The following is a 21,979-nucleotide window of genomic DNA, read 5'->3' as shown; positions in this document are numbered from 1 at the left end:
TCATCACCATGGCATCTGGACCCCAGGAAGAATTGTCTCCCTGTCGTCAGCTGGTGGAAGAGGATCTAGGCCGCGGGCCTGTGTCTGCAGGCGGTGTGACAGGCTGGCAGCCCGGGAGGTGGATCGTGAGCTTGCTCCTAGCATCAAGGCTCAGCCCTCTGGCAGCCGCGAGCATCTTGGGAAGGAGCTGCCTTGCCAGCCTATGAGGGCAGCGGGACCCACAGATACTTATGGGGCCAGGTCTGGGCCAGTCTGGCTGAGGGGCAGTAACAGACCATTTTTCAGGGGCTCAGTCACTGCAGATTCAATCTGTTCACAAGAACCAGGTCAACTCAGCTGGCCACAGCCCGTTAATTTTCTGACAGTCATATTTTCTGCCCGGAATGGAGTCATCCGGGCCCGTGTGGGCCTGACTGCCTTTCCCCTGCCCCCCAGCCACAAGTGTCACCCCCTCCAAGCCCCTTAAAGCCACACAGAGGGGCAGGTGTGCCTGTGGCCAAGGGGCTCAATGACACTCTGCCTTCCAGTTACTCTGAGATGCAGTAGCCCCTGGGTCCCAAGATCTACCTGTCGCCTGTGCCCTGAGGGCTAATTGGGCTCCCATTCCTGCCCCCAGCCTCTGGAAGGTAGAAGGCATCCACCTCCAAGGTCAAACTAGCCCTGGAGCTCCATGGAAAGGAGCCTTCCTCTCCCCAGTCACCCAGAACCTGAAAAAGAGTGGACCTCTGGCCTTGCCTGCCAGTAAGTGACCTTAACCACCAGCCTTCGTCTGGGGAGCTGATGGCAGGGGGTTACTGGAGTGTCTGAAGTGGCCCTGTTCTCCCGGCCCTGAGAACTGGGACAGGGACAGGGCCCTGGGCAGGGGCAGCAGCAGTGAGCACGAAAGTCCTAAGTAAGCTGCTGAAACTGGACACCGGTGCTGTCCTGGGAGCATCTGGTCCCTGGGAAAGCCACAGTCCCCACCCATCCCACCCTGCCTGGAGCCGCCTTTACCAGCCAGGAAGGGGACCCAGGCCTCCGGGCCTCCGTCCTCCTCACCCCAGATCATCTGGGCCTCCCCCAGAACAATGCCCAGACATGGCTTGGAGTGGAGGCTGCTCCCGCCTCCTCCCGGGGCCTTGCCCCCCGTGTAACCCAGGCCCCAGCAGGAGCTGTAGGGACAGAGGACTCAGGGAGCTGAGCAGGTCGTCACCAGCTGGGCCCTGGACGGAGTAACCAGTGCCCGCTGTCCCTTTGGCTGCACGCAGGCAGGTGCGTGTGAACAGGGAGCAAGTGAGTGAGCACACCAGGGTGTGACTTTGGCCCCAGATGCAGAGCCTGTTGTCTTGCTCCCAGGCAGCAGCGGTGTCCTTGAGTCCCAGCCCTGGGAGCTTGGGGACCACAGGGCAGGCAGCAGCAGGGATTGTGGCCGGAGCTCCCAGGGGGCAGAGCCCCTGTGGGCCTGGAGCTGTTTGCTGGGCCTTTCTTCAGGTGCCCCAGTCATCATTTCCTCCTCTGTGGAAGGGCCTTTTGAACTCAGACCTCTGAGTCTTGGTGCCAGGACAGCTTGGCAGGGATGAGAAGGGCTGAGGCTGGCGGCTGGCGAACCTCTCCCTCCCTTGGCTGGTGCAGAGTTGAGTATGGGGGGCACGGAGGTGCCATCACCTCCAGCAGGACAGGGGTTGAGGCTGAGGGGCATGAGGTCGGTCACAACCAAAGACTAGGCCTGGGCCACACTGGAAGAGCCAGGTGCCCACAGCCCATTTCACTCTAGGCAGGGAGTAGGGGTCCCCGGCCTTCTCTCCCACTTCTGGTTCCAGCCAGGTGGGGGGGGAGGTGGACTTTGTGTCCTTGCAGCGCCCCACAGCCTCCCCAGCATCTGCTGGTGCCTCCACGGGATGTCTGCAGCCCCTTGTCCAGCATGGCCACAGGCCTCCCCTTCTCCCTGTTCCACAGTAGCTGCCCATTCCCATCCCGTGGAGGGGGAGCCCAGAAACAGCCCCCTCCTTGTTGCCGGCGGTGGCAGACCCTAAAACTCAGCAGCAGCTGACACTGGGGAGGGGGGAGTGAATGAGCTCCTCCCCAGCTGCCCTCAGACTTCAGCAGGTGGGCCGCCCTCCCCGAGGGCCTGGGTGGCCGGTCCCACAGGGCTCCGAGGGAGGAGGCCATCTGGCATTCCTAAGGTTTCCCAGCATCCCCTTGGCCCGCAGAGGCAGAGTGGGCCCCTTGTGGTGCTCTTTGGCCTGTTCCAGGTGTGCTGCCACCCCCAGGGGTCCGGGCGATGCAGGGCAAGGCCGACATTTGTCTTCAGCTGGAGAGGGGCATGGGCACCCCGTGGCTCTGCACAGCCTCAAGGCAGCCACATTGGTCCCTTACAGAGAATGGCCGCTGGCCTCCCCGAGCCTGTGGTCAGCCACCTGCAGCCTGGCAGGTCTGTCTCCTCTGAAACAGCCCATCGTGAGGCTCAGAACCTGACAGCCGAGCAGAGCAGACCCAGCCCTGACCCTGCCTGGCCAGGGTCTGAGACTCGCCCCCCGCCCCCCATCCCTCCAGATGGCACTGTACTTCTGCTCGGGGGTGCTGCAGGACCAGGCCCAGTTCCGGCACTACGCCCTCAACGTGCCGCTCTACACCCACTTCACCTCTCCCATCCGCCGCTTCGCAGACGTCCTGGTGCACCGCCTCCTGGCCGCAACACTCGGTAAGACACACAGCACTGGGGGTCGTGCCCAGCCCCTAAGCGGGTCCCCGGCAGCCAGAGGACCTATGTAGCAGGACCCCAGCAGCATGTCTCTATGTAGAGGCCCCGAGGGGTGGACGGCCTGCACAGCCGGGGAGCCCGGGCCTGGGAACACTGCCTCCCTGAGCGTGCTAGGGGCAGCTGCCCCGGGACTCCTTAAAATCCTATACAAAAGCCAGGGCTCCAGGGCCCTAAGCGTGGCTGCCCGCCTTCCCAGCCCTCTGGAGCTGGGCAGCAGGAAGGCCCCACCTTGCTGGGCAGGGAGCACCTCGCTGCCTGTCACCCAGCTGTGGCCAGCACACGCCACACCCACCCTCTTCCCAGGCTACAGGGAACTGCCGGACCTGGAACCTGACGCCCTGCAGAAGCAGGCCGACCACTGCAATGACCGCCGCATGGCATCCAAGCGTGTTCAGGAGCTCAGCACCGGCCTCTTCTTTGCCATCCTTGTGAAGGTGAGGTCACCAGCCTGGCGCCCCGTCCCCCACCTCCACCCCAACCTCCTCCTGGGCACCTGTTCACAAGGAGCCCTTAAGGGGCCTTGGGCAGCTTTGGTGGGCCCCGGGGATGATGGCTTTCCCATGGCCAGGCCTTGGCTAGAGCCCTGTCCTGCAGGAAAGTGGCCCCCTGGAGTCGGAAGCCATGGTGCTGGGCGTCCTGAACCAGGCCTTCGACGTGCTGGTGCTGCGCTACGGAGTGCAGAAGCGCATCTACTGCAACGTGAGTGCCCGCGGCCCCCCGGGCCAGGGTCAGGGGCCTTCTGGACAGCCAAAGGCCAGCTCTGCGGCGCTGAAGTGCGTCCGCTCTGACATGGGCACGGCAGCTCGTGGCTTCTGTTGAAAGCCCTCCCTCCCCTGGCAGACACACCGAGCTGCACGCTGTTTTCACCTGAGTGTCCGCCATTCCTCTGCTGGGGTCTCCTCCAAATTTCCCTAGTATCTGGGGTGGGGGCGGGGGGTCCCGGCCCAGGGACAGCGCTGGATAGACACACAAGCGTGGGGGATGGGCACATGGCCAAGGTCCTTTCTGTCCTCGTGTGCACTGGCGGTGACACTGTCCGTATAAACCCCCTGACCTTGCTAGCCGCCCCCCGGCACCAAGCACACTTGGTGAGCCACGCCCGGTCACCCAGCCACACCCGCGTCCCTGGAGGGATCCAGGCCAACAGTCAGGCTTGGGCCCCTTCCCGACGTACCAGACCACCAGAGAACGGGCCCCTCCCCAGCCAGCGCAGGACAGCAGAGTGTGCAAGCTCGGGGGTGGATTCTCTTATAGGAATGTGAAGGAAGAAAAGATGAGAGAGAATGGTCCATGGCCACTCTGGAAACTGTGTCCCCTGGAGAGAAGGAAGAGACCAGCCCTTTGCCTTGGGTCCTGCCCTGTGTGATTATTTATTCAAGTTTCTTTCCAAGGTTACTTGGTGCCTGTGCCAACACCATCTGAGGGACCTGATTCAGCTGACCTTGTGGTTAGCAGGTCACCGCCTGGCCCCTGACCCTGGCTTTGACTTTCCTGACATCCAGAACACTTTGGGGAGTGTAGAGCCCACACATCGAGTGGAATAAACGAGGAATCAACACAGGGGAGCAAAGCAGAAGAGACAGAATGGAGCCCAGCTGGAATCAATCAGGGCTCTGGCCCTGAAGTTCATTGAGTAGGACAAAAGTTCAGGTCTAGGTCGTCAGACAGATTTGGGGCTGCAGACAACCCAGCCCTCAGCCTGTGTTAACAGACCCAGCACCCACAGGGGCTGGCACCCCTCTCGCCTTGGGCCTCAAGTAGACAGCCCCTGCCACTCAGCACTCAGTCACCCGCAGGTACTGCCTTAACGGAAAGTGCCCTGGCAGGACCTCCCTAAAGCTAGCCGGAGGCAAGAGGCCAAGATGGGGGGTAGGGGGGTGTCCATAGTCAAAGGACAAGCTGCCAGCTGCCGGGAGTGGGGGCAGGGAGCTCCTTCAAGGCCAAAGGCGGGCATAGGTGAGGAGCTGCCTCCAAGGAGTGGGGAGCTTTTCAGGATCCAAGGTTAGAAGGTGGCACGCAGAGCTTGCACCCCACAACACAGGCGTGTGTACCCCCAGGCACTGCCCCTGCGATCCCACCACTTCCAAAGGGTGGGCAAGAAGCCGGAGCTCACGCTTGTCTGGGAGCCTGAGGACCTGGAGCAGGAGCCAGTGCAACAGGTCAGCACCCGGGGTGGGCCGGCAGCTCAGCCTCCTGGGGCCCCCCTGCCGTGCCTGCCCTGCAGTCCCTCCTGCACCCCCGCCCCCACCCTCAAGCTCCCCGGTGGGGATTCAGCTTCTACCTGTGAGACCCACATAGCTCACACACACCCCCACCCGTTACCTCTTTGGGCCACAGCTTTCTGGCGCTGTCTTCCCTGCCTTGGGGGACCCACTGTGGGGAGAGGAGGGGGCTCTGCCTGTCCCTCGAAAGCAGGGTGTTCACTTTTGGGGTCCTCCTGAGAATCTAATGAAAACTGTGGACCTCCTCCCCAAGAGATTGCATATAATGGTCTTCACCTTGAGCATGCTCTGAAGGCCAGCCCCAGCCCCCAGCTGTTTTTTCCTGACACTGAGCACTCAGTCGTGCACCAGACAACTCACACAGGTGTGTCTGGTCCCCTTATGTCCCACCGAGACCTTGTGACCTTGGTCCCTGAGCAGGCTCAGCTCACAGAGGGGCAGGCAGTGGCCTAGAGGGGCAGGCGGGTGGTCCTGGGCCTGGCTAGATGGACAGTGGCAGCCCCTTGCCCCTCCTGTCCCCCGGGGCTGGCCCCTCGCGACCCGTTCGGGTCACCACGCTGGGCTCTGCTCCGCTGCAGGTCATCGGCATCTTCAGCCTGGTGGATGTGGTGCTGCGGGCGGAGACCACGGCCCTCAAGTACAGCGCCATCCTGAAGCGGCCGGGCTCCGAGGGCCTCCTGGGCCCGCAGGACGAGGAGGAAGCCTGAAGACATGGCCCCCAGCCCAGCCACGCCCCACCCACACGACTGCCCCACCCGCTGGCTTTTAGGAATAGGACCTTTTGACACCAAAGGGGATTTTTAATTTGGTTTTTAACAACTCAGGGTTTTTGTTTTTATTTCTTCATTTTGTTTTATTTTGGCAGCTCAGTTTTTAAACGGACTGGAGAGGAGGCGGTGGGGCTGGACGGAAGGCTGAGGCCTCGCTGGTGCTTAACCAGAGCAGAACAGGACCCGGTCCTCCTGGGAGGCCAGCCCTCTTCTGCCAGGCCACCCACTGCCTTCCCCTGCCCGGGAAACCAGGGGGGTTCAGCAAATCAGTGTCATGGAATAAAATCAAGTGTCGATCGCTGTCTGGTGTGTGGGGCACCACCACAGGTCCAGGGCAGCAGGGTGCCCCTTGGACCCAGAGCAAGGGAGCGGGCTCAGGCTACACCCCTCACAGCCCAGCTGAGGTCGCCACCCTCCAGAACCCTCTGTCAGTTCCAGGATGATTCAGAGCTGGCCACATGTCCCGCTGATGCCAGGGACTCATTCTGGCTGATTAGAAACGTAATTAGTATGCAAGACAACAAGCTCAGCTATCAACCTTGCTGCAAGTGGCCGTGTCCATCCCAGCCCGCACCACTTCCTTTCTGCCTGCCGGCCTCAGGATGGGGGGCATGGGCCCTCTAAACCTGCCCCCCCAGGCCCTAGGTCAGAGCTCTGAGTAGCCCGACCATACCCCCTTGGTTCCGACTGGCCCCTCAGTACCTCCGGGGTCAGTCCCGAACCCCAGCAGCGCTGACCGAGCAGGGGGACTGAGAAGCCCTGGCCTGACAGAGGGGAGGAGACCCCTCAGACTGGCCTTCCCCACTAGGGCTGGGAAAACGGGTGCCTGGTGGCCCTAGCATGGCTTAGTCACCTGCCTGGCGTCATCCTGGGCACCTACTGGTGCTCGGGGACCCAGGCACAGAAATGGAGGGCCACTGGGTGGTGCTGTCTCCCCAGCTGGCCTGCCCCCAGCCCACCCTCCTTCCCCACCTGGTAGGGTGCCACAGGTCGCCTTCCCCGGGGGGGCTGCCAGGAATGGTGGAAGAAACCCTGGTGCCCCTGGCCCTGGGTCCATCGTGCCGTTTCCTCTGGTGTCAGCGTCAAGCCCATTAGATCTGGTGGCGATGAATTGTCTTCAAAGCAGAACTCAATACAATACCCTTGGGGAGGGCCTCTCGGGAACTGGAGGGCTCTTGGTGCCACTGCCTTTGTCCGCCTGCGGTGGCTGTCATGCCTCCGGTGCTGGGCGGGGTGTCAGAGGGGAATGAAGGACAGTGTTCAGTGTCTTTCTCCTCCTCCAACACCCCAGCCAGCCTTCCAAGTGCTCGTCTTGCCACCCCCAAGATGTCCCAGAGGCCACCACCTGCTCTCTGTTCCTGTCCCCAGAACCTTCTCCTGCAACCAGGCATCTGGAAGGGAAGATAGGTGATGATCTGGTGGTGTGGCACTTGGCTGCAGAGAACATTTCTGGGTGTCTCCTGTCCCGGGCAGCCCGGCAGAGCCCAAGCCCCACCCCCCGCCCCCAGCCTTGGTGCAGAGGAGCAGCCCTGTTCCCCCTGGTGCTGTCCCCGAGCACCTGCCATAGAGCCTGGGAGCTGGGGGCAGAGCAGAGCCCCCGGGGAGTGGCACCCCTCAGGAAGCGGTGTGTCAGGCCAGACCCTCCTCCCGCTGCTCCCCCATGGAGCGTCCCTCCCTGGAGGAGCATAGCCAGCTTGGTCGGCAAGGAAGATCTTGGCTCCCAGGACTCACTTGGGAGGCAGAGGCGGGTCTCGCCCTGATGCACCTAGAGCCATGGGGGCCATTGCAGCCCCAGCCCGCCCCCCACTCCATTTGACAGAAGTGGAAACTGGACCCAGCAAGGAAGCAGATCTCCGGCCTATGTGACACAGCAAGACCGCCGGGCCAGGACCAGGCCTCAGGCACCTACAGGCCACTGCACCCCCACTGTGGTGCCATGGGCCCAGAGGAGGTGGCCCGACACCCTCCCCAAGTCACCTGAGTCCGTCTTCATCCCCTTCCCAGCCCACAGGGCCCTGGCGGAAGTCTGAGGACGGTGCCACCCCTTCTGTGTCCCCACGTGATGGAGCTGTTGACAAAAGGATGACCAGGCACAAACCTCATAAAAAGGAAGACTCATCAGCCCATCGGCTGCTCCAGAGCCACTGCACGCCAGCTCGGGCAGGAGGCCTGGAGCGAGCGCTCACAGGGCCGCCTCGATCACCACGCGGACAGACATAATGCAGCTAATGTCACCGCAGCACGAGGCTCTAGCAGAGTGCCGAGGCTGGAGAGCGTATTCCGAGCTGCGAGGGGACAGTAGCCAGAAGATGACACACGGGCCCCACACGGGTGAAGACACTGAGGCTTGAAGGTATCTGACTGAACCACGAGTTGTGAAGGTCAAAGTCATTAGGGTCAGAGAACGCTGAGAGGATGGGCTAGAAGATGCTGGAACAGGAGATTGCCTGGACCCTCTGAGCTGGCCAGAGAAACTGCACTCCATCTAAGGGCCATGCGGAGCCCCTGAGGGTTTCTGACCAGAGCTGTGCCACGAAATGGCCTTCACTCTGGTCAGCCGTGTGTTCTCGGGACTGCTGTCCGGAGGGGACTTGTGTCCTAGTGTGGCAGGTGGTGGTGATGGCATGAAGGTAAAGCAGGAGGAGGAGGTCGAGTGTGGGCAGAGCCTCAGGGAGCAGGCTGCTGGCTGTTTGCAGGCATGGGCCCTGAGGTCAGTGCCATCTGGGTGGTGGAGGGGAGGGAGGCCAGAGCGCAGGAGAGCCAGTGAGCTGGGATGGTGAGGAGTTTCCTCACAAGGATGGGAGCAGATACGGGGTGCATGCCAGCATCTCTGCGGAGAACAGACCTGGGGTGGGGGGCAGGCAGTACAGAGGCTGGGGCCGGGGCTGGAGGGTGTGGGGCACAGCAGTAGGGGTCACAGTCGTAGGTAGAGGTGGGAACGTCGTACTCGGCCCTAAAGTGCTGGACGTGGCACTCTGGCTGGACGTCCTCAACACACAGCCCGGACTGGAAGCCTGGGAGGGCTCAGCACTGAAAATCCAGGATTGACAATCTGGGAAGGAGCTGGCACAAGGAGACTAGGGAGGAGGAGCCAGAGAGAGGGGCTGCCTGAGGCTTCAGGAAGACTCCTGTCTTGATTGCAAAGGAAAGAAACCCAACGCAGAGTGGCTCTGGGAGGAAGGAACTGGTAAGAAGAGTGGATGTGAACTAGTAGAGGAGGCGGGAAAGCCCACCGTGGGGTGGGCAGGGGTGCCCCATGCCTCCAGGTCACCTTGGGTGGCTCTGTCTCCCTTCCCTGTTTCCACTTCCTTTCCTCCTGGTGTCAATCACTTCCTCCACCGTGATTTTCTGGAAGCATGAGCTTCTGTGTCTTGCAGCCCACCCTCTTAGAGAGAAACTGACACCCTCTCCCAAGTTAGAGAGACCCCAAGAAAGAATGGAGTCTGCCCACCCCTGGCCCATCAGGGAGCTGTCATGGTATAGAATGGTAGCTCCTTGGGTCCCTGGCCGGGATGGACAAGAAGCTGGGGTGCGGGGCCCTGGAAGAGGCTGCGCCACTGGGGAGCCGGGGCACCACATGCCCCCGACAGCTGCCGCAAGCACGGTGACGGGGAAGCAGGTGGCCAGGTCGGAGAGGCTGTAATAATCCAGGCGAGGTCACCTGAGAGAGGGAGCAAAGCCCAGATGTCCAGACAGAGCTGGTGCCAGCAGGTGCCAGGTGTCCAGGGCAACAATGGACTCCCCACAGAGGCGTCAGGGAGGAGTGCCCTGGGGGCCTGGGGCAGAGGAGGGGTGGAGGCAGCAGAAGCCAGAGGTTGCATTCTTTCTGGGGACCAGAGAGCCTCAAAAGGCTGCTGCTGGGAGTTGAGAGCACGCGGCGGCACGGTGCGGAGTCTTGCGGTGCATTGGGACGCACAAGGCGTGGGAGGCAGCCATCCGCCCGGCAGCCGAGGCGGGAAGCGCCCTAACTGCCGGCCAGCACGGGAGGGGCTCGGGGGGGGGGGTGTTGCACACATGCCACGGCATGTTATTGAGCCACGAGAGGGGACATCCTGCCAGCTGTGACATGGGTGAGTCTGGGTGATGTCATGCTGAGTGAAATGTGCCAGGCATGAGATAAATACACACTCTCACTTTTATGTGGAGTCAAAAATCATCAAATTCATAAAAGAGCAGAGCGCTGGTTTCCAGGGCCAGCCAGGGCAGGGAGGAAGAACGGGGAGATGTTGGTCGAAGGGTACGAAGTTTCAGTTGTAAGATAAACAAGTTCCCGGGACCTCGAGTCCAGCATTGATACAGTTAACTTTACTGTGTCGTGTGCTCAGAAGCTGCTAAGGGGGTAGATCTTCAGTATTCTCACCACAGAGGGAAAATGATCATTATGAGATGATGGGTATGTTAATGAACTTGATCATGGTGGTCATTTCACATGGATACAAATTATCCAGACATCAAGTTGTACATCTTAAATGTATACAATTCCTATTTGTCAATTGTACCTCAGTGAAGCTGCTAAATAAACAAATGAATACAAATGGTGTCTGTGTGCCTCCCCCTTAAATCTGGACAGGCTCAGTGGCTGCTGAGATGCAGAAATGTGGCAGGAATGACCCTGTGCCAGCTTCGAGGCCCAGGCCCCAGGGAGTTGGCAGCTTCCAGTCCCATTCTCCTGGAACCCGGCTACCATGTTGTGGGGAAGCTCAAGCAGCCCTCGTGGGAATTAGCCACAGGACGGAGCCACCTTGGAAGTGGATCCTGCACGTCCCATTTTGCCACCCCAGCTGAGGCCCCAGAGACCAGACACCCACTGTCCCCTCCAATAATAATAAATGATCAAGTAAATGTTGTTTAATGTAGCTTCGGATGAGTGTTACACCACCATAGATGCTGAGAACAGAGTGTCAGTAGAATATGTCCATAGAGCTTCAAATTGAAAAATGAAGAATTAAGTGATTTAGAAACAGGGGTAAATGTCAACACAAAATGCCAAGAGAGGGGAAGGCAGCTGCCTCTGAGATGGAAAAATGGAGGGAGAGAGACAGGAAACTATTTTTGTTTTGTTGTAACAAACCTTACAGATCTATGTGATCGTTTGAAACTGTATTCACGTATAACTTGGATAAGAATAAAAACCAAAACAGCCCCCCCCCAAAAAACCCCAGTTTTTCCTTAGCAAGAATGGACCTGTAATTGGTTTAAAAGGCTTTTTGCACAGTCAGCAAATGGGGATGTTAAACAGTCCATCATTCCAGTCACTACGATAAAATTCCTGCCCACAGGTGGCCTGATACTTCCAGTAAGTTCAAAGGCTGCTGGTAAAGACTCAGGTGGCAGTCCGGGTCACGACGGTTCCCTGTTGCCTTGGTGGAGCCGCTAGGGACCGTGTTGGCTCCATGTCTGAGCCAAGGCCAGGGTGTCCAGGTTGAGAAACTAGGCCCTGGGCAGCGAGCCAGCCAGGAAGCCGCCGGGGGAGAGACAGAAATGCTGGAAAGGTTGCTGGCCCTGCGTGGCAGCTCCACAGGAGGGCTGACCTTGGGCCCTGGCTGGGCACCCACCACGGACAGCCAGGGCACGGTCAAATCTCAGATTTCAGGTCATTTAGAGTTGAGAGGGGCTTTTGAAGCAGGTGAAACATGAGCCCTGCTGAATGGAAGGAGAAAGACACCTTTCACAGCCAACAAAGAAGATTCTGGAGATGGGGGGGAGGGTACATTAAGTGGTTGGAATGATGACTTTGAATTTGCACATAACTGAGGTTACAAATTTAAAACCTGTAAGATAATCTCTTTGAACCTTCTCTTTTTATGAGTTTTTATGGTTTGGGGATTTTTTTTTAATATATAGAAAGCAATTTTAGGGAGGAAATGCATTTATTTAAATTATTTAAATCATTTATTTTACTTAACATTGTTTACCTCAAACAGTTTTGTGAATCGTGTTGCATTCTTTAATGTTCACAGATTGGTTTTTTTAACGTTTATTTCTTTTTGAGAGAGAGAGACACACACAGAGTGTGAGCAGGGGAGAGGCAGAGAGAGAGGGAGTCACAGAATCTGAAGCAGGCTTTAAGCTCTGAGCTGTCAGCACAGAGCCTGACACAGGGATCAAACCCACGAACTGTGAGATCATGACCTGAGCTGAAGTTGGCCACGTAACCGACTGAGCCCCCCAGGCGCCCCTAATGCTCACAGATTGCTCATCGCTCAGTTCTGGAAAGCATTTAGCGAAATGTTGAAGAAGCAACAGAAACGGAGGTGCAGGACGGAACAGGAAGCAAAACGCCAGCTTTGGCATATTTCACCGTTCTAGATTTTCCAGCGAGTCCAGGTGCTCTTGGAATGAGACGCTCCTCCTGGTTCTTAGGATGCAAAACTCAGCGTTCGGTCCTGCATACAGTTAGAGGAGTAAGCTTGCCTTCCCTCTCGTTGTACATCCACCACCAAACCACCTGCCGGCCGTGGAGGTGCCTTTGCTGCATCGCCCTAAGAAGAATGACCTTGAGTCATGGCTCAAGGAACAGCCCCCTGCCAGCCTGCCCCCGCCCTCGCTGCTGCTGCTACCACAGGGCAGGGGAGAGGCCTGGCCCCTGCCCACTCAGCCAGCCCACTGCTGCACCCCCACCCTGGGGCAGGCTGAGCCCCGGGGAACTCTCTGGGAGGGGGGCACGGGGACGTTTCCTGCCCTGGTGGTGGATGGTCCCCTTATCCGCACCCCACCCCCACAAGTATGTGACCCAAGTTCCCCCATAGGAGAGCCGTGCCTTGGTATTCCTCGCCCCCCGCCCCAGGCAGATGGAATAGCCCAGAAGGAAGCCTTGCCTACACAGACCTTAATTAGGAAATTTTTAATACTTGTTTTCTAGGGAATAAGTCACTTTGTTTAACATTTGGTCCATTGGATTTTTTTAAAAGCTAGGGTTTCTCCTCCCTCCACCCCCCTCCAGAATCGCCTCTGTCCCCCGCCCTGCGCTCACAGTTCTGGACATCAGTGCTAGCTATTGTGTACATTTCACAGATGAGGAAATCGAGGTTTGGGCGAGCTGAGGTACTGAAGGACACCCATACTAAGTGGCGGAGACCCGGCCCGTCCCCCACGTGCTGCGGTTGGGCTCTTCGGTCTTTGCCAACCTGGGGGTCTGTAATGTGGCTTTATTCTGCGTCCATTGAACACCTTTTTGCGGCCATCCTTGTGAAGAGGCTGTCCAGCAGGGGGAGGCCAGGGGGCTCGGGGGGCAGACCAGAGCGTGGGGCTGGCGGAAACGGGAGCTGAGGAATGGCTGTTTTGAGGGACGTGGCGGCCAGGGAGCCAGCAAGGAGGGCGGGCACCAAGGAGAGGGCAGAGCCCTCAGGCCCAAGTGCAGAAAGCCACACAATGTCCCAGAGTCCCTCTGCCACCGGGGTCACCATCTTTCCTGCACCAGCGACTCCACGACCTGCCTCTGCCTTGCTCCCCCGACCCCCATGCCCCCCTCCAGCGGCACCTCCTCTTCACGCCCTCCTCCAGCTCCCCGAAGCCCAGCCTGGCACCAATCCTCCCGCCTGCCAGTGGGGGCTGCATCCAGGCTTCCCTCCTGCCCAGACCCCCCAGCATTCCCTCCTGCCGCCCTCCAGGCTGGTCTGCCACCACTCAGAACAACCTCAGTTCCTCCCCTGGGACAGTGTCCAGGACTGTGGCTCAGTTTACGTAGCCCTGACCCCCCCCTCCCCCACCTCTAGACAGGAAGCTGCTCGCTGATTGGGTCTGATTGGACTCATCTAGGTGTCCTGGATGCCTTACATGTGTTCAGTGCTCAAGAGAGTCACTGAATTGGGGTGCCTGGGTGGCTCAGTTGGTTGAGTGTCTGACTTCGGCTCAGGTCATGATCTCACTGTCAGTGGGTTCAAGCCTCGCATCGGGTTCTGTGCTGACAGCTCAGAGCCTGAAGCCTGCTTCCAACTCTGTGTCTCCCTCTCTCTGCCCCTCCCCTGCTTGCTCTCGGTCTCTCTCTCTCTCTCTCAAAGACATAAAAAATTTTTTTAAAAGAGAGAGTCACTGAATAAAATCGTCTCCTCTAAACCACTAGGAGCTGCCCGGCTTCTGGTTTGTGCCTCCAGGACCCTCACTGAGACCGTGAGTCAGCGTGGCGAGGACAGCGGCAAAGGCACCATGAGCACCTGAGGCCTTTGCACTTCCTCCTGAGCCTCAGTTTCCAATGCTGGTAGAACGGACTCCCTCTAGTAACAGTTGCCTTCTTCTGGGGCCTTCCTCTGGGTTTTGCAACTTCCCTCTCTGACCCCAGACACCAAGCTGGTGCTGACACGTGTGCAGGTCAAAGTTCCCAGCACAGGGGCAGGTGACTTGGTGCAGTGTAATCCCGGGGTTCCTGAGTGCACCCCAGCGTGGTACAGGCCTTAGACGCACTCAGCGTCCCTGAGCCCCAGAACAGATCTCGGCCGCCTTTTCCCCTCCATGGTCCCGTGGATGTCCCCAAGGTCTGTGCTGTGTCTGGGTCCTTCCAAAGACCCCCAGGGCCCAAAGTGGCCCCTGTTGGGGCTGCTCTCCAATCAGTGCCCATCTGCTCCTGGGGAAGGGCAGAGCTAGGTTTCTTGAACCTGCAACAGGGACCAGAGACACACAAACCACCGATGCAAAGGGAAGCAAGGGGCTTCCCCCTCCCCAGCTGCCAGTGCTTTCCGTGTGACCCCCTAAGAACTCTCTCACTGAGCCCGTGACCCTGACCGTGCCCGCTGAGTGCTCCTTCCTGGCCCATCAGCTACCCAGGCCACGATGCAGCTAATTGCTCCGTGAACAGCATGGTCCCCATGACTCTCTTGAGAGCCCCCTGCTCAGGCCAGGAGGAGAGGCAGGTGGGCCAACTCCCTGTCCTGGCCCCACAACAGGCCTGGCCAGAGAGGGGGGACTCGTCATCAGAAGCACAGGGAGAGTCACACACGGCCACCGTGACTGGGACGGGCTGAGATAACACCTCTGGCCCCCATTGCTCACCCGGTGCCCTCCCCCCTGCCTGCCAGACCCCCAGGTGGCTTCAGGAGGCTCGGCACCCCCTGATCCCAGGAGGTCTGCCCATGAAAGAGGGCAAAATACAATGTGTGTTTGCTTCCAGCATCCCAGCCTGAGTGGGGACACTCCTACTGTTTCCACAGGGCTCCTGGGAGGCTCGAATGGGGGAAACTGGCCCCTAGAAACAGATGCCTCTGTTTCCCCCAAAGTGTCCCCATCATGCTGAGGGGTGTTGTCTTTTGGCGATGGACAGTCGTTCCCAGCTCTGGCCGTGCTCCCCTGAGTGGCAGGGCCTTCGCTACATTTCCCAGGGAAGGTGTCCTGGTGAGATGGGGGTGGGGGGCAGGAGGCAGGAACGCGCCCTTGCTCCGTGGGGCGGTGGCGGTGGCTGCTTCGGGCTGGGTGGGCTCAGCATCCCCCTCAGCGCCTACCTGCGCCCTGCGGGGCGGGGACACAGCCTGGACAGCCTCTGGGGGTAGATAAGGACGACAGTGGGGGGTGCCGGGGCTCCAGAGGGGGCCCCACAGGGTAGGCCCTTCCTCCCCAGGGAGCAGACACACCAGGACAACCAGACTGCAGGCTGCACAAAGCGAGGCATCCACGGCCTGAACTAACAATTACCCAAGAGGCATTATCCCTTTTTTTAAATGTTTATTTCTTTGGGGGAGGGCGCTAGTGTGGGAGGGGCAGAAAGCGAGGAGAGAGAATCCCAAGCAGGTTGCATGCGGACAGCTCAGAGCCGGCCACAGGGCTCGATCTCCCAAACCACGAGATCATGACCTGAGCTGAAATCAAGAGTTAGACGCTTAACAGACTGTGCCACCGGGTGCCCCAAGAGGCATATGTCTTACTCCACAGCAGAAAGACCAGAAAGAGCTTGCTGCCTGCTGACTTGTGAGCCTGGGCCCCAGAGGAAGGACTATAACCAGATGTCATCATAGTTAGGTGACTCAGGCCCAAAGGTGCCTCCCTTCGAGGCCTCCCTTGTGGCCCCGTGCAGCCGGGTCATAGCTGCAGACTTCGAATGTGACAAACATGCTTTGTGGACTGCCAGTGACCTGTCGTGGATGCTTGGTCTCCAGTCCCACTCAGGCACATGACAAGATTCACAAGAAACCAGAGCTGATCGAAAATGTGACTACCCAATGTCGTCATAGGAAGGGCTTAGGGTCCCAGTCCTGGGGGCTTATTACAAAGAAATGAAATGTATGTCCCCCCAAAACCTGAATGAATATGCATGGCAGCCTTATTGATAATAGCCAAGACTGGAGTCAGCCCAGATGTCTGTCCTTGGGCATGAGAATGAATAAACACTGTGGTCGACCCATCCCACAGAACGCACTCAGTGACACAAAGGAGTCATTGAGATGACTTGATATGATATTCTTGGATGAATCCCCAGGGAACTATCCTGAGTGGGGGCGGGGGGGGGGAAGCCAACCCCAAAAGACTATACGATTCCAATTATGTAACTTATTTGGTTTCGGAACCTGGTCTGGATCACGCGGCGGAGGAACCAAGCGGCACCCGGAGACGTGGAAGGCAGGGGGGTTATTTCACACCTGCGGGCTCAGAGGAGATCACTCTCCGGACGTCTGAGTCCAGAGCGTGAGGACAGGGGGGACAATTACTTCTGCATTCAATATTAGTAGTAATTTGGCAAGCACAGCAGGAAGAAGAACCCACAAGGGGGGATCAGCCTTGGGGCGGGGACTAGATTCCCCTATCAGTCCTGTCGGCCATCTTATACCAAAAATTTTCCCTATCAATTTGAGATGACAACACTTTAGAAATGCAGGGGGGGCGCCTCGGTGACTCAGTCAGTTAAGCATCCGGCTTCGGCTCAGGTCATGATCTCACAGTTCATGCGTCCGAGCGCCACGTCGGGCTCTGTGCTGACAGCTCAGAGCCTGGAGCCTATTTCAGATTCTGTGTCTCCCTCTCTCTCTGACCCTCCCCTGCTTGTGCTGTCTTTCTCTGTCTCTCAAAAATAAATAAAAAGCAGAAAAAAATTTAGAAATGCAGGAGAGGGGTTAGGGACTGAGCAGGGGTGTGGGAGGGAGGTAAGGTGGTGATAGAGGGTTCTAACCCCAATCTGTGTGGTTGGAGCTGTTGCGTATCTTCACCGTAGTGGTGTTCACATGAGCCCATGCATGTGACAAGATGGCATGGAAGCCCCGTGCCCACGGAAAGGCGTACACACAGGAACTCCGAATAGTAATCTGAAAGTCTGTGACTCGTATCACTGGGGGACTTCGGGCCGGGCAGCATCCCAGCGTTCTCCATATTATTTCTTACAAGTGCATGTGCGTCTACAGTTAGGTCCAAAATTCCGATTGAAAAAGCAGGTGGAGAATTCACTGGAAGACTAATCTTGGAATAACAAACCTTGCACCTACAGGCTGGTAAAAAGAACCAATTAATTAATTAGTTAGGGACCTTCCCAGGGATTAGTCTCCCCTGACCTTTAGCCAAGAATTTCCCTAGCACAGCAAGATGATGCAGGGGACCGAAGGAGCGACAGGGACACTTCAGAGGCCGCGAAGGATGCCTCCCAAGGCGGTATCTCTCCCCGGATGTACAAGACAGCCAGGCCGGTGTGGAGGAGGGCCCCAGAAAAGCCCTGCTTGAGAGGTGGGGCCTGGGCAGGGAGATGCTGGCGGCCAGGACAGGCGCCCTGGTTTGGGGGACCAAGCACGTGGCTCAGGTGGTGAGGAGGCCAGAGTGCAAAACAGAGCTACCATGGTCTGAGCTGGGAGGAAGGTTTTTCTTCTCTTAAAAAAACAAAAAAAAAAATTTTAAGTTTATTTATTTTTGAGAGAGAGAGAGAGAGAGAGAGAGAGAGAGAGAGAAAGAGAGAGCTCATGCAAGTGAGGGAGGGGCTGAGAGAGGGGGACAGAGGGTCCAGAGCAGGCTCCGAGCAGACAGCATAGAGCCAGATGCGGGGCTCAAACTCACGAACCATGAGATCATGACCTGAGCGGAAGTCAGTTGTTCAACCGACTGAGCCACCCAGGCGCCCCCCAAATTTTTTTAAATTGTGGTGACGAAATTCACCGTCACGACCACCACTGCTAAGCATCCGGCTCGGCAGAGCGAGGTGCGCGCACGCTGCTGTGCGGCAGCCTTCCAGAAAGTGTTGTCTTCAGAGCTGAGACCCTGTCCCCACGAAACACCTCCTCCTCCAGCCTCCTCCCCCTGGGCCCTGGCAACCAGTTCTATGCATCTGACGTTAGATGCCCCGTCTAAGCAGAATCACACAGCGTGTGCCCTGCGGTGGCCGGCTTGTGTCACTCGGCCTCAGAGCCGGAGGCCCCCGTGTTGCAGTGTGCGGCTGGACGCCTTCCTTTTTAAGGCTGAGTAACATCCCGTTCGGCGGATGGACCCCATCTTGTTCATCCGTTCATCTCGTGACAGACACGAGTTCTTGGCTGCTGTGAACCATGGAGCCACGAACATGGTGGCACAGGTCTCTCTTCCAGACCTTACTCTCAAATCTTCAGGAGAGACACCCAGATGCGCAGTCACTGGGTTGGACGGATCCTTCTGAACCAGCCTGGCTACGGAAACCTCTTAGTTCCTTGTCAGAAGCTACGCCTGTGTGTACGCGTGGCCCATGGAGAGAAGAGGCTCACCCCGGGTTCTCTCTGCCTGTTCAAGGGAGCAGAGGTCAGCCTCACGTGCCCTGGGTCCCCACCCCTGCCTGCCCCACACACGTGCCTGCACACGCACCCCACAAGGCTGACCCGTAACTGGACACCTGGACAGGGTTCCACTCTGTCACCACTAGCCCCACCCTTTCCCAGAGCACAAGGGAATCTGGGTCCAGGCTCCTGGGCACCCTCTGAGCCCTACACCCTTCCCACCTGCCCACACCGGTCCTGGTCAGAAGCCAGGCCACCCGCACATGCCTCCTTTCCCATGTCTCAGGGCCTTCCGGCATCAGGAAGCCAAACCCAACTCCTGGGCCGGGCTGTGTGCCTCGCCCCCCATGCCCTCAGCCCCGAGCCCGTCCAAAGCTGGCTTTCCGAGAACACTGAACACAGGAGGGGAGGGGAGTGACGATTCTTCCACAAGTCTGTACGAGCCGAGGGTTGGGAGTGGCCCCTGTCGGCGCACCGCAGATGCTTCTCACCCAAAGCGGATGTGCCCCCTCATGTGTCTACCCTAGGAAGACAGTGGGGACTGTCCTGTGCTGGACAGACTTGGCTTTTCCAGGGCCCCCACCCTGAGGCTTGCCCGGCCACACCCTGCTACTTCCCTTCTGCCAGCGTGACTTTAAGTCACAGAGCAGGGGCGGGGTGAGGGTGGCCACCTGGGACAATGGGAGGGACATGGAGCCTTTTACAACCAGGGACAAAGTTCTCCCCTGACTTAAGCCCAGGCGGCTTGTTCCGTGGCTGGTACCCACGTTCTGGCCCCTCCAGGGTCCCAGCGTCCCCGGAGTCCTGGCCTTGCTGCCCTCCCGCTGCCCCACAGGCATGCAGGGAGCCTGGGTGCTGCTTCTGCTGCTGGGCCTGAGGCCACAGCTGTCCCTCGGCATCATCCCAGGTAATGAGGCACTTCCCGGCTACCCCCCCACCTACGGGACAGTCCCCCAAGACTGACCCAGCCTCCACTCTCCCCTTGGCCAGCTGAGGAGGAGGACCCAGCCTTCTGGAGCCGCCAAGCAGCCCAGGCCCTGAATGCCGCTAAGGAGCTGCAGCCCGTCCACACGGCTGCTAAGAACCTCATCCTCTTCTTGGGGGACGGTGAGTGTCAAGACCTGTGCCCCCCGCATGGCTCCCACCATCCTGGGGACTCGGACCTGATGAGCTGTGCTCCTTCAGGGATGGGGGTGCCCACGGTGACAGCCACTCGGATCCTAAAGGGGCAGATTCATGGCAAACTGGGACCCGAGACGCCCCTGGCCATGGACCACTTTCCGTACGTGGCTCTGTCCAAGGTAAGGGTTGGGTGGCCTCAGGGTGCTCTCCATCAGAGGGATGTGGGTGGGGCTCGGGAGTGTGGCAGGAGGGAAGGGCCCAGCAGGTTGGGAGCCCGAGTTCTGGCACCAGGGCAGTGAGGGTGGGCTTGGGTCTGATGGTGTCACATGGGAGCTGAGGGTGTCTCTGTCCCCAGACATACAACGTGGACAGACAGGTGCCAGATAGCGCAGGCACAGCCACAGCCTACCTGTGCGGGGTCAAGGCCAACTACCAGACCATCGGGTTGAGCGCCGCGGCCCGCTTTAACCACTGCAACACCACACGCGGCAACGAGGTCATCTCCGTGATGAGCCGGGCCAAGAAAGCAGGTGGGCTGGGGGCCAGCTCCGTGGGCAGGCGCAGGATTAGGGGCCCCAGGGTCTCAGCCCGACCTCTGCTCCCCTGCAGGGAAGTCCGTGGGGGTGGTGACCACCACCAGAGTGCAGCACGCCTCGCCAGCCGGCACCTACGCACACGTAGTGAATCGCGACTGGTACGCAGACGCCAACATGCCCGCCGAGGCGCGGAAGGAGGGGTGCCAGGACATCGCCCATCAGCTCATCTCCAACGTGGACATTGATGTGAGACATGACGGGCAAGCAGGGGGAGGGGGCGTGTCTCCACTGGCCACAGATCCAGGCAGCTGACAGCCTGAGCTCTGGAGCCGGGCAGCGTCTCCGGGAGCTTGGGGTGGGGGTGGGGATGGTGGAGGAGGTACCCCTGGGGGACGGGCCACACCCACAGACCTGAAAGGTGCCAGGGGCTCTCTGAGGAGGGAGCAAAGGGCCAGCCGGGCCCCAAGCCCACCTGCCTCATCCTGTGGCTACAGGTGATCCTAGGCGGAGGCCGAAAGTACATGTTTCCCAAGGGGACTCCAGACCCTGAGTATCCGGGGGACACTAAACAGAACGGGATCAGGCTGGATGGGCGCAACCTGGTGAAGGAGTGGCAGGCCAAGCACCAGGTGATGAGGGCCCATGGGGGCACGGGGCCCAATAGGGACACGGGATCAGAAAGCTATGGACTGAGGTCCGGCTCTGCCCACCTCCCCAGGGTGCCCAGTACGTGTGGAACCGCACGGCGCTCCTGCAGGCTTCCCAGGACCCCTCCGTAACATACCTCATGGGTAACAACGCTGGGCCACCCCCACATTCCTGCCCTGGCCCGCTGGGTCCAGGGAGGGCCAAGCATCTGCAAAGACGTGCACACCACTTACCCTTCCCCGCCGGCCCCCATCCCCACAGGCCTCTTTGAGCCAGGAGACACGAAATATGAGGTCCACCGAAACCCGGACCAGGACCCGTCCCTGATGGAGATGACGGAGGCGGCCCTGCACCTGCTGAGGAGGAACCCCCGCGGCTTCTACCTCTTTGTGGAGGGTGCGTGGCCGGCAGCCCCTGGCTGAGACCGGAAGTGGGACCGGTCAGGGCAGGCTGGGCACCGTCCACCTTCCTCTCGCAGGAGGCCGCATCGACCACGGGCATCATGACGGCACGGCCTATCTGGCCCTGACGGAGGCCGTCATGTTCGACTCTGCCATTGACAAGGCCAGCCAGATGACAAGCGAGAAGGACACACTGACCCTTGTCACCGCTGACCACTCACACGTCTTCTCTTTTGGCGGTTACACACTGCGAGGCAGCTCCATTTTCGGTAGGCCCAGGGGACTCTCGGGGTTTCCTAAAGATGGGGAGGAAATTGCTGTGTCTTGTGGGGTTCCTGTGAGGATCAAGCCAGCAAGTGGGCCACAAAGTGCCTCGGTTTACTAGGCTTAGCACAGGGGAGGCCCCCTCGCTGTGGTCAGGGTGATCACCGGGTCCCCCTCCCTGCAGGGCTGGCTCCCAGCAAAGCCCTAGACAACAAGACCTACACGTCCATCCTTTATGGCAACGGCCCAGGCGGCTTGGCGCTCAAGGACGGCCCCCGGCCCAACGTCAACGACAGCCAGAGCCGTGAGTTTGACCGCTGGGGTAGGGGGGACTGAGGGAGGGGGACGCCGCCCGCCTGGGCGGGGCCCTGAAACCCCTCCCCCGCCCTCCGCGCAGGGGACCCGTCATACCAGCAGCAGGCCGCGGTGCCCCTGAACTCGGAGACTCACGGCGGCGAGGACGTGGCGGTGTTCGCCCGCGGCCCGCAGGCGCACCTGGTGCACGGCGTGCAGGAGCAGACCTTCGTGGCGCACGTCATGGCCTTCGCCGCCTGCCTGGAACCCTACACCAACTGCGACCTGCCGCCCCCCGGCAACCCTAACGACGCCGCGCCCCGGGGCCCGCCGTCGCT

The 21,979-nt window shown here is 59.5% G+C and overlaps 2 protein-coding genes across 2 annotated transcripts in view; both read left to right on the top strand.

Moving 5' to 3' along the window:
- DIS3L2 (DIS3 like 3'-5' exoribonuclease 2) overlaps nt 1-10,270 on the top strand; it is a 328,420-nt gene extending 318,150 nt beyond the window's left edge. The window contains exons 18-22 of the mRNA XM_029932868.1: nt 2,533-2,680; nt 3,044-3,174; nt 3,335-3,439; nt 4,798-4,899; nt 5,541-10,270. Of these exons, the coding sequence (XP_029788728.1) occupies nt 2,533-2,680; nt 3,044-3,174; nt 3,335-3,439; nt 4,798-4,899; nt 5,541-5,669 (615 nt within the window). The 3' untranslated portion in view covers nt 5,670-10,270. The remainder of the gene's footprint in view (nt 1-2,532; nt 2,681-3,043; nt 3,175-3,334; nt 3,440-4,797; nt 4,900-5,540) is intronic.
- Nucleotides 10,271-19,069: 8,799 nt separating this feature from the next.
- Nucleotides 19,070-21,979, top strand: part of ALPI (alkaline phosphatase, intestinal) — a 7,444-nt gene continuing 4,534 nt past the window's right edge. The window contains exons 1-11 of the mRNA XM_029932867.1: nt 19,070-19,283; nt 19,367-19,483; nt 19,562-19,677; nt 19,854-20,028; nt 20,108-20,280; nt 20,529-20,663; nt 20,753-20,825; nt 20,944-21,078; nt 21,161-21,352; nt 21,532-21,651; nt 21,745-21,973. Of these exons, the coding sequence (XP_029788727.1) occupies nt 19,214-19,283; nt 19,367-19,483; nt 19,562-19,677; nt 19,854-20,028; nt 20,108-20,280; nt 20,529-20,663; nt 20,753-20,825; nt 20,944-21,078; nt 21,161-21,352; nt 21,532-21,651; nt 21,745-21,973 (1,535 nt within the window). The 5' untranslated portion in view covers nt 19,070-19,213. The remainder of the gene's footprint in view (nt 19,284-19,366; nt 19,484-19,561; nt 19,678-19,853; nt 20,029-20,107; nt 20,281-20,528; nt 20,664-20,752; nt 20,826-20,943; nt 21,079-21,160; nt 21,353-21,531; nt 21,652-21,744; nt 21,974-21,979) is intronic.

Source organism: Suricata suricatta, chromosome 3 (genome assembly GCF_006229205.1).
Source record: "Suricata suricatta isolate VVHF042 chromosome 3, meerkat_22Aug2017_6uvM2_HiC, whole genome shotgun sequence".
In the NCBI taxonomy this organism is placed as follows: domain Eukaryota; kingdom Metazoa; phylum Chordata; class Mammalia; order Carnivora; family Herpestidae; genus Suricata; species Suricata suricatta.
Note: the sequence above shows the minus strand (reverse complement) of the source record. Positions and strands in the feature narration are given on the sequence as shown.